The 12,332-nt window shown below is 30.0% G+C and overlaps 1 protein-coding gene across 1 annotated transcript in view; it reads right to left on the bottom strand.

Moving 5' to 3' along the window:
* Positions 1-4,847: 4,847 nt before the first annotated feature.
* Positions 4,848-12,332, bottom strand: part of LOC106466088 (MAU2 chromatid cohesion factor homolog) — a 45,447-nt gene continuing 37,962 nt past the window's right edge. Inside the window, exons 14-18 of the mRNA XM_013926331.2 lie at positions 11,891-11,968; positions 11,327-11,438; positions 10,995-11,085; positions 9,043-9,170; positions 4,848-5,983 (exon numbers count right to left, since the gene is read on the bottom strand). Coding sequence (XP_013781785.1) covers positions 5,918-5,983; positions 9,043-9,170; positions 10,995-11,085; positions 11,327-11,438; positions 11,891-11,968 — 475 coding nt within the window. The 3' untranslated portion in view covers positions 4,848-5,917. The remainder of the gene's footprint in view (positions 5,984-9,042; positions 9,171-10,994; positions 11,086-11,326; positions 11,439-11,890; positions 11,969-12,332) is intronic.

Raw genomic sequence — 12,332 nt, 5'->3', positions numbered from 1 at the left:
GGCATGTACACTGTTTCATATGAAGTTATGTGAATTGCACATCCACAGGTATACGGAACAAATATGTTCTGAAATCACAATGGTGAACACATTTGCCATAAACAAAGTAAGACATGGCACATGCATATTCAGACAGCCTTTTCCCAGAAAGGGCCAGTACCCTGATTATTTGTGATGTTTAACATTACATTGCCAGCTGAGCTTCTGACCTATCTCAGGGTGAATTGATTTGGATTTTTAAGCCCTAATTCCTTAGTAGAGCCACGAATCTTGTGAATTGCCTGACAGTCTATTTCACTTATGAGATGACTGATAAACTGGTCTAAATAATGTGCAAGAAGCATGCATTGGAAACACACATCATCATATGAAGCATGAACAATGCATTGTTCAAGTGGTTGCTTTATCAACTGCTGATAAGTTATGAGGCTGCCAAGATTAGACAGTGATCCAACTGGAATTCTGGATGAACCTTTAAAACAAAATCAATCAACACAATCATGAGATGTAATGTTTTTATTATTATGTATTTTGAGTTTGGATTTATAATTTTCAAATTTTGTTTCATGTGTTTTACACTTTTTATATATAGCACGTGACAGACCAGTTTTGTAATTTTTAGGATTTAATTTTGATTTTGGGTTTTTTGAATTTTATAATGTAATGCAATATTAATTTTATTTTGTTTTTCTAAGTGATTGCTGGAGTTTATGTTACCATCTCATTGTATCTGTGTGGGTATCATGATATTTTACTTGTTACCCAAAGAAAATGATTACAGCATTTTGACCTATAATTAATTTGTCCATTAAGGTTAAATTTTTGGATGAGGATGTCCCCGAGAGAAAAAAAAAATAGTATTGTCATAGCTGGAATGAATTTTAATTTTCCATAAGTAGTTTAGAATATATCTATATTCAGGTTTATTCATGTAATTTGTCTAAATATTTGTGTTCTGCACATAGTTATTAACCAGATGTCAAGAAGTTGGAAATGTGCTACTATTTTTGTTTAGGTAAAGGCTGCATATGGCAATGACTAGACACTTGCATTACTTTGCCACTGCATCCAAGTCCACTCTTTAAAGCAGCAAAGCCCATTTCAAAGGGTGACACAGATACTTGTACAATTCATATAAGTTTGGGATTTTTCTCCCCTATAAATGTTATTTGAAACAGTTGTTTGTGTATGCAACATTGTGTTCTAGTAGCTGCACTTTTAACATTTTTGCCTGAATTTGGGTGGTAAAACAGAATTTTTCTTTTCCTATCCGACACAGAAACAAGACTCCTCTCAACCCCAGCAGCTAATAAAAATCTCAGAAGAAAAGCAACAAGCCAGCCAGTTTGTGAATTAAAGACAAATATTTTTCACTGAAAATAAAGATTTTGTTTCAGTTGTTCACTTGTGTGTGTGTGTTTGATCTTTTCTTTACTGTCTAAGTTCAAAGTCATTCTTTGCATTACATTTTCAGAATCTGCATTCTTGCAAATAATTTTAAATTTACCTGTTGAATGTACTTGAATATCATACACACGTTTAAATTTCTAGTCTTTACATAATTTCACATTATATACATAAAAAAAATGTCCTACAAATATATTTCCACTTTAAACATGGCAATACATTTAATTTTATGGGCTTGTACATTTTAAGAACAAAACCTTTATTTTAAATTTCACATGTATTTTTGTACATATAAGTAGAGTTTAAGATAAATTTTTGTCATGCATTGTCCAACTCAACTGAGGAGTTTTTGTATTTCAATCTGAACAGCACTTTATGCAAAATATGAGTTGAATGGCCTGGTAAAAAACCACTAAGGTCCTGGCACGAACATCCCTAATTTAGAGCTGCCAAATAGATGAAAGGTAACTATGCAGTAACAGTATCTGTCACCTATGTGACTACTCTTTAACTCTATCAACATCTGTCACAGGGCAAAGGCCATGTCATTGCTTTTGTTGACTTGCATTCAAAATTTTATTGAACTACTATTTTATGAATTTATGTCAATAAGTTTGGTATCAAATTGTAGATTATAATTCAAATTTTAGTATTATACCTTACTCAATTTAAAAGTAAATATTAAAAAACACACCTAAATATTGATTTCTGTGTGTCTCGTACGTTGAATGCAGCATTGGTTCAAATTAGATGTTTATGATGTTCAAATGCAAAGTCTGTAGTTTCTTACAAATTAGGAACTCAAATTACCAATACTGACAAGCTAAAATATCGTGACAATTACTGACTCAAACACAGTGGTCCTGCCCACCTCTTTCCATTTTTTAAACGCTAACATACACCTACTTATGTCTATGACGTGTGAATAACGAATTGAAAGCTTTCTCAGCCTTTTTAAAGTATTCAGGCAGCAAACTTTTTCTTTTTATGTCAGATTCCAAGTGGTAAGGTAAGACTTTAGTGAGCTCAAAATTTCATAGTTTCTTACACCCAAATACAGCTTAATTACTAAGCTTAATTTATTTATGGTGGAATTCAATTGTATTGATATAGTAATTTATGATATTTGGTTATATCAAAATGTATATATAAAACCTAAAAAAAATCATTTCATTTCACATCTTCCACATGCAAAAGTTAATTAGGCTTAGCAACCTATGGCAAGCAGCAAACATGTACAAAGTTTTGTAACTAGAAGAGATAACTGTTTGCTTTACTTCTTTATTACTGTTCTACGTTTTAAGAAAAATAAGTTTAAAAAGTTCTTTGTAAATAGTAATAATGTAAATACACATATAATGTATTTATAACTGAAATGTGACTGTATTTTACAAAATACAAGCCAACTAAAACACAGCCAAGGCAGGTCACTTTGTAAAGGCCAGTTTTATATTCTTGGATATGGTAACATGAGTGCATGTGTGTTGCATCATTGCAACTTCTGTAATGTAATCCAGGCACAGCTGAAAGGTCAATATAATAAAAATAATAAATATATATAAATGTATAATGTTATGAAATTTAAGCTATTTAGACTAAATACTTGTGTTTTTGTGCTATAATTTGTAATCATTCTAGAATGAAAAAATCATAATTGATATTTATTTCCTAATTTTTTATTGTGGTTTCGAGGTCGAACAAATTGACCAAACCCATACATATGTTTATTAGTGAAAATAACAGATAAAATATAAAGTTTTTTTGTTAAAAAATGTTTGATAATTATCTGGAAGTTATAAAGATTTCACATGTGAAATCTGAACATTTTCTGATGCATAAAAGTATTTTGAATCTTAAAATAAAAATTACTTTGCATGTTGGATAGTCAGCATTTGAAAATAAAAAAGGCATGAGAAAAACATTACTTAAAAAAGCTTAAAAATTAACTGCAAAATCTGATATTTTGTGTTTACAAAACTCTTGTAATGTTCATTTATAATCTGCAAAATATGCTTACTAATTAAAACGTTATAGCATGAAAAGTATAACAAGCACAAGATGGTTATGAGGTCAGCCCATACTGAAAGAGTTAACCATATTGTGGAATTCACAGTCACAGTTATATTGCCACTACCACTGAAAGTGTTAAGTGGGTTCAGCAATTATTGTGACTAAACTTTGGACCTTCAGGTACAGAGCCCAGCATGCCAACCATTAGGCCATGCTCTGTATCAACTCTTATTTGAGTATAATAAAAAAGATACTGCATATAAATTTTTCAGTTCGGTACACCAATACCAAAAAACTAACTTTTGTTAGTCGAACTAAACACAAATAATTTAGTAAACTTCTTCAATTTCAACTTGGATATTTTCCCAGTGTGTGTAAATGGGGTCATTTGATTATACATATCTAAAGTAATAATAAGAAATGTTGGTTTACTGTGACTTCAGAAACCAATGTTAAAAAATTCACAGTTCAAGAAATAATAGTTGAAGACTATGTGCTAAAAGTTTGATAGTTGAGATTAGTTTCAATCTCAAACTTACCAGCCCTAATAAGTAAAAAGTAAATATGAGTTTCATAAATACATTTTACATAACTTTGTTTGAAACCCTCCCACCAAATTTTTAAAATCTACTGTATTTGGAATAAAATTAAGAAAACAAATCATCTAATTTCTGGATGTTGTTTAATTTTTATTGCTCTTTGTGGTTATGCAAGACCTGAAGGAATCAGCATGTATTAAATTGTTTTTTTGAAGTCAATAAGAAAGATCCACAGAAAGTTTAGTCCATATGTTGATCACACTGCCTAGATCCACTTACAAAAATAAAAAAACACTTGTTCTGAATTGGTGAATAAAATAAAACTATTACATATTATCCTTTCTATTTTGAGAACTGTAGATCCATTTCAGATTTTCAGTGTTACTGTAAACGTTGCTTACCCAAAGAATACGCAATTGATTTGAAATTCGGGGTATAGGTCAAAGCATTTGATCAAAAAGGTCTACGTTATCAGATTACCAGAATAAGAGTCTATCTTCTTATCTACCTTAAAGTTCAATCCACTGACATAGCCTTGTACAAAAATCAGAAAATGAGACTAGAAAAGGAGATAGGGGTAAATTTTGGGTGAAAGCAAGTAGCCTTGAGTATGCTGAATCTGAAAATCTAGGTTACCCAATTTTCTTCTTCAAATATTTCTAATTTTCATTTAACTTAGTACAGTACCTGTAATTTAAGTATATTTCATACATTAAAAGGTGGTATAATACTGACTCAAATCCAAATAATTATAATTTACTAAGTGAATCACTTAACATGAAAAATGTTTTTATAAATTCATTACCAATATTATTTTAATGTATGCACTGAATAAATACTGAATATGGAAATTTATTGTGTTAATACAAGTTGGGGGGGGGGGGGGTAATAACACTGTGTAAATACAAGTAATATTGTATTTGTTGTATTGGAACATGTGGATGTCAAACACAAGAATGAAGTTGGCTGTCTATGTAAATAAGGTGCATACAGGAGCATCATGCAAGTAAATACTATATGCAAAAGTGTTTTTGTTTTTTTACCTGTAATGCATTTTCATAAAACAATGGTGTAAATAAACGACCTTAGAGACAGAGGAAGATGGGACTTTTTATTTTTGAAGGTTTAAAAGTTCAAAATTTTTAAACAACCACAATAAATTGTCAAAATTTGAGTTCTTATGATTTTTTTTGGCTTGTAAAAACCTATTTGATGTTTTCCTTGATACATACAAGTTTGTAAGTCAATAATGTTCAGCCCAAATCAAGTTAGCAATGATGCATTTCTCTCTTTATCTCATTTCTACCATCAAAACACAACTTTTGTTATAGTTCACTAAATAGAAATATACTAAATGCAAACTATTACTTTAAATACCTAAAAATCAAACAAACTGGCAGTAAACAGCAATTTGCTAGGTTTTATGAAAGACATAAAAGCTTTTTTCTTCAATTTATAACCCAAATTCTAAGGATTATAGAAGGAAAACACCTATAATATTCTTACATTTTGAATCTTGCCTGAAAAATGAAAATTTGGTAACCTAAATCATTTGATTCAGCACATCCAAGTTAGTTTGAAAAACATGGTTACCAATTCCCTCCAGATGTCACTACCTGTCTCAATTTCTGATTCAGTACCAGGCTAACACAACTTGTACAAGCTCTGATTCACATTTGATTTAAAGCCATGTTTTAAGCTTCAGAAAAATTCAAATAATATAGACACTGGTAAAAAAAAATTTATTAGTAAAATTAGCAACATCTAAGATAAAAAAATTATGTAAAGCATGCAAAAAATACAACTAAAGTACAATTTATATGAATTTTATCTTTTTAAATTAAAGGATACTAATGTTGCTGTAACAGTAGTATCATTAAGTGGTCACTTATAAATCGTGACAACATGATATTAAAATACTTGATTTCACAGACCAGTAAGTAATATTTGTTCTGCATCTTTTACAACAATGATGTTGAAGCAGAAGAACTTGGAATTGGTAGAGCTGGAGGGTCTCCTTTAACCCACTGTGAAAAGAGAATACAGATCATTAAATATTTAGAACTGTTTTCTTTATATTTTACACATAAGAAAGTAGAAGTAGTAGACAAATACATTATCTCTGCCTATTATTAAAACTTCAAAAATTACAAAAAAATTTCAAGAGTTAACTGACTAGTACTTTTATATAAAAATAACATTCTTTGAAAAAGTTTATGTAAAAGAAGTTTTTATTGCTAAACTCTCTTTGTGTTTATAATGAAAAACTCAAAGCATATTCTTAGAAGCTGAAGTCAGTATGCTCGAGTTTTTCTAATGAAGAATATTTCTAGCCTCTTTACTATTAATTCTTCTGAATGTACATTTAATTTAAGCGATTTACTACACGTGTCACAAACTTCCGGCTTTTCTTAAAACTAATCATTCTGGTTGTTTGTAGTTGTAGTAGATCAAGTCATAGTCTCTATAAGGGCTTTATTAGGTCTGTGAATTAATTTATCTCAAAAAGGATATATTAGTAGATATTGTCATTAATTCATGGAATCACCAGTTCTGAAATATCCGTGCATTTTGATAAAGTTACTTTTTTCTAAGTTTCTACTACATGTTTAGATGTTCTTATTATTTCAAATGATATTATAAATGTTGTGTAGGTGGCCTCTGTACAAGTCAAGAATGATGTGCATGGCTTTTTACAATTCATGAAATTGATATGTTTTAGAAACACAAATTCACTATTCTAGAACAAATTAAAAATGATTAACAATTAGGATAATGAATAAATTAAGTAACATATTTTGAACCATCAAAAACGTGGCTTATGTTACAGTAGATTGCATGCAAGGTAAGTTACAATGTCAGAGATTTAACATGTAAAAATTTTTTTATATCTTTTATGATCTCAATACAGTCTTCTATAAGTTTGTTTGTCTGTTGTTGATAACAAAGCTATATACTAGACTATCTGTGTTCTGCCATTTGCGGGTATCAAAATTAAATTTTTTAGTGTCACAAGTCCCGACTTACCACTAAACCACCAGAAGGGGTGGGGTTCTTCTGTAAGTACTGACAGCTATACTAAAGATATTTGAATATGAAGTTGGAAGACATCAAGTGTTTCTGAGTAAAGTCTGAACAGAAAGTCTACACGTGATGTTTCATACACACATATGTTTAACATGTAATAATATACATGCACTATCCACATATTTCAATGAAACAAAAAGTTTAAAAGAGTTAATTTTTCTTTTATCCTAATTTATTAAAATGACTTTAAACTACTTAAATATTTACACTTTTCTTCTTGTTTCTATCCACCTAATTAACTCTCAAGTAGGATACCAGTACAAGTTTTTACCACAAAACATTTCTTACGTTCAATACTGATCTTAAAAATAATTTATTTTCAAGCTCATGATGTTTAGAAGTAGCCCCACATTAAATGTTTTTCTTTAGAATTTGTATAGCTTTTAAGTCTTAAAATTTTTTCTTTTTTACATTTATAATTCTTACATGACATTTAGCTTTACAAAGAAATTACATATGTAAACCACAGGCAGTAAGTGAAATGTTAATATATTTTCTATGACATAATTTGAGTGTCAGTGATGTAGAACAAACATATAGACATTATAAAGATGAAGAATAGTTTTTTGCTATTACATCAATACATCAGTAAAAAAATAGAACTTGGCAAAAGGTTATTTAATACACGACTATTTATGTAATATGTACAGTTTCAGTAAAATGCTTGAAACTAAATAAAAAATGTAAGGTTTAGAGGTGAGATTGCTCTATCAGTGAGATATTTTACTCTCCTGTATCAACTTTTGATATTAACAGTGAGTTACTTGATCATAGCAAAGAACTACTAATAAGCAACCATAATTTATTTATTCACTTTCAAAATGTCATCGTGTTGGAAAATAACTAGATAGTCTAACCACCCATTCAAGTGACCATCTTTAGACCAAACAAGCCAGATAACAATACCAATGAACAGGTTCAAAATGTTTAATTGTGCATAAAAAAAAAAGCAAATGTTGATGTGACCAGTTTGGTGCTTGTGAAATATCAAAAGAGATTTTTAAAAATAAGCTACTTCTCAGTTGTATTTTCAATAAATAAATTTCAGTAACTGAATATCCGAGGTTTAAAAAAACGGTGTCAGTAGTCGAGTTTACTAACAAAGACAAATCTGTGCATGAACAACCGCTATAAGGTGACCCTGCTTGTGTTCTATTCAGATGCAAGTGATTACCTATTAATCTTAAATCAGCCAGTAAAAATGGCACATTCTAATTACATACAGAACAAGGAAATTATCAGTCCCAAGTTTTCTCAGTAAAAATAACACCAAAGTTCTTTAATATTTAGTATGATACATTAAAAAGAAATTTCACGCAATTCTTACAAAAAAAAAGGTTTCCCCTTCTTTCCTATCTGAATATCTTTCAGTAACATAAATTGTATTTGTCAAACTACAGATATACAAATATAAGAAAACTGAAATCTGTGAAGTAGGTCACAGCAATTAGAAATTTGAACATATGACAGCCAAACATATTTTGTATTAAGGAACACCATATATTGGCTATGAACTTTGTAAATAGTTTTACACAATTGATATTTAGAATGCTAAAATTGTTTTCATTTACTTATAAAAGGATTTTTTAACTTCACAAGAACAATGTTTATCCATTTTTACTTGAGAATATGAAATTGTACACAAACTAGAATGACAATGCCACATATTTAAAACTCAACTAAAATTATATGTAAAATTGAAACTAGTTTTAAAAGTAGAAGAAATTTTATTGACTGAAATACATTGTAAGGATTGAAATATGCATAATAAACAAATGTTTTATTAATTCTGAAACACCTTTTGTTATCTAGATTAAAGTGTCTCAGCACAGAGAATAATACAAATACGACAAGTTTTGTTTTCAATCTGGATCAGATGATGATTAGTAAACCACACAACTCAGACGAAATGGTTATTAGCAAGCTGAAAGATTTGTTGAAATAATACAGAATATTGATCAGTTGGTTATTAGTAAGATCAATAACAATATTTTTTTACCTGGATTAGATGATGTTCAGCCAGTTGAGAAGCTTGAAAGTGATCCTTCAGTAATAGCTGAGAAAAATTACTGTGTGTATGTACAGCTTCTTGCTCACGCATTCGATCACCGCATAATCGGTACAAGTCTGTGGTGTAAAGCATAAAACTTTAAACAGGCCAGAAATCTAAAAAAAATTATTTCAACTTTTGGCAACAACTAAGTAAAAATCTGTTTAAGAAATTTTTTAAAATACATCGAGAAAGGTGAAAGTCAGTAATAATGTTTTGACCTAAAATCTTTGAATTTCTTTACCTATGTCATGTTTACCTTATCCAGTAAAATTTAAAATCAACTAATATGATCAGAAAATCATTTTTACCCTTGTCATACCTCACTGATGGAAATTTCAATTTTCACATAACAGTACACCAGGTTGTCATATCACACTTACAGCCACTGTCTAATTCACTGGACATGTCATAAATGATTGTATCGGCTTCCTTAACACCTTTAAGTATGGATGTTGGTCTTTTGAGTCAAGTTCCTTGTGCTGTGCGAGTTCAGTGAACCACACTGCTGAGCCTATGTTTGCACAGCACTCCACTACACTTAAGCCTACATGAAACAGGCAATACGAGACTGACACACGTTGGCCACTCTAATCTTACATGGATATTCCCTAACGATGGAATTCTTGGTCAATCCAGTCAGATTAAACTACCAACTGAGACCTGTAAAAATCTGATCTATTGGCTGCTTCACATGTGCTTCACAAAAGATCTGTTCTGTTATGACTGATATGGTTTCTCATTTTTGCATCTAACACCTGGCACAATGTCAGTACAAACCTGATATGGTTTCTCATCTTTGCATCTAACACCTGGCACGATGTAAGTACAAACTGTTTTTTATAATTGTAACTTTTGCTGCACGAGGCTCCAGCAGGAATAATAATACCATCCATAAAAAAATACTGAACTTGTTTAAAGTTGGTGCTCCTATTAAAATGTGGATGCAAAGTACAAAAAAATAACCTTAAACTGAGTAAAACTGCACAAATGGGCCATAATAGGATTTGATATACAAGAAAAATAAGGGTTGTGGCAACAGAAAAGTTCTTTTCTGCACATATATCCTATAGTAGTTTCATTATATGTGAATTTTAAGAAATATTTTTCAGTCATCACTTCTGGCAAAGCTTCCATTGATATTTAAGTTCCTGTTAAATTTGAAGATTTTATACTTATGCTTTAAACATAAGGATTTTATGTTCAACTAAACGACATAGAATGGCTGATTTTTGAATATAATTTCAGAATACAGGGACAAAATAGTTCTAAAAGGTAACACAACATGTTACACTTGGGAAATGAGAATGACTGCAACAACTCTGATGTGGAGCAGAATAACTTATAAAATATTGTTGAAGAAAATATTTATATTTAAGCTAAGTGGATTCCAAATGGCACTAAAAGTGTTTACTTTTAATGTTTCTTGAAATCATGTTCCTTAGTAATTTTTTTTAAAGATTATTTACTGTGATTAAATCACTATACAAGTTTTTTGATATCTTTATGAAGAATGTGGATTAAGCATGGTATTCTTAGTAACTTCTAAACACCAGTAATGTATAGCACCTGGATAAAAATATCCCACTGTTAATGTTTTGAAGAAAAATATTTTTATTCATATAATAACATACTGGTTTTCATGATAATATGTAACACGAGTCTAAGCCATCAGCTGTAACTGTATGTAATTATGTAAGAATAAGGAGAATGGTTTTCTTTTTCATATTTAATTCAAAATTCGTATTCTTATCATGATACTAATACACATACATTTTGGTAATAACTTCTTCATTCTAAAGATTTAAATCCCAGCTCACAACTTTCTCATACAAAATGCTAATTTTTTTACAGAAGCCAACAAATGAAACTGGAGTACTTTAAAAAAAATAATGTCGTACCTTTAAGAAGAGCAGAAGCCCACAGCTGAACATGAACGTCAGGTATTTTACTGGCCAACTGCATGGCTGGAGTAACCATGTTTGTGCTTTCCTGCAAATAGATTTATTGTTTATTGTCACTAAGAAAAATTCATTAGTTTTAAACATTTACAATATTTATGATTGTATACAAATTTCAGAATAAACTTTCATGTACTTGTATTGCAAACTCAATGCATTATAAACTGTATTTGTGGTGTCATATGCATTTTTGTTTTAGAATTTTACAATATGAACAAGCATGTAAACTATTTTTGGAGGCAAAGAAAAATAAGATATAATATCAAACTTACTCGGTTATTTCCCAAAGAGTAAAATATATGACCTAACAGAACGAGAGAGCATGAAGTAAGACGGTTTAAGTCTTCACCATTGGCCATCTTCAGTGTTTCTCTAAGATATCGCCTATTTGAGGGGAAAATCAACATTAAATTGAAATATTTTTTCCAAAGATATTACTTTAACATAAACTCTACTCATTTTTCGTATGAAAGGTGAATCAATGAATTCAGGTTTAAAACACATAGCATACTTCAAAGAACAGTTAAAAAGCTAGAATATTTCTCTGGTGTATTAGAAATATTAAATGTAAAAGGAATAAATAAGGCAAATATTTAAATAAGTAAATCAGTAAAGGTGATAGAGAAATCTACCTTCAGGATATGCTGAAGTTAAAATTCACAAACAGGTTTAAATTATCATATAAAATGTTTGTCTGAAGAGCCCCTTGATCAATGGATTAATTTTTTTTAATGATAAATATATCAAAAACATATATGCAAGAAATTCTTGGGCATAGAATTATTTTTATGACAGATGTATTTGCCTTTTTATTTCATTACATTTTAATTACTTACTTAGCATCATTGTAACGAGCCTGGAAAAATGCGTTTAGGCCATGGACATAATATGCAGCCGCCCGCAGACTGTGAGAACTAAAAAACAAAGTAATTTTCATATATAACCAACTTGTCCAAGTAAATAAGAACAAATATACACAACTGTAAATATACAAAAGCCAGTACAGCCATCTTCAACCTTGATATTAATATTTATAACCTTTGTTATATGTTTATCAGTTTTGACTAAGCTTTTGAGTTGAATTTCATTCTAAAGAGATATATGTATAACATTGAGACTGTTTATGTACAAGTGAGGTGTTGATTATTATTTATCTTTTAAAATTCTGTACTTGGTGTACAAGTGACGACAATAAAACCCATATGTTGGTTGTGAAACAGACTAAATACATTCTTCTCAACAACACAGGGGAGCTATGACAGTCTCACAGTTGGGGTC

Source organism: Limulus polyphemus, unplaced genomic scaffold (assembly GCF_000517525.1).
Source record: "Limulus polyphemus unplaced genomic scaffold, Limulus_polyphemus-2.1.2 Scaffold2146, whole genome shotgun sequence".
NCBI lineage: Eukaryota > Metazoa > Arthropoda > Merostomata > Xiphosura > Limulidae > Limulus > Limulus polyphemus.
Note: the sequence above shows the minus strand (reverse complement) of the source record. Positions and strands in the feature narration are given on the sequence as shown.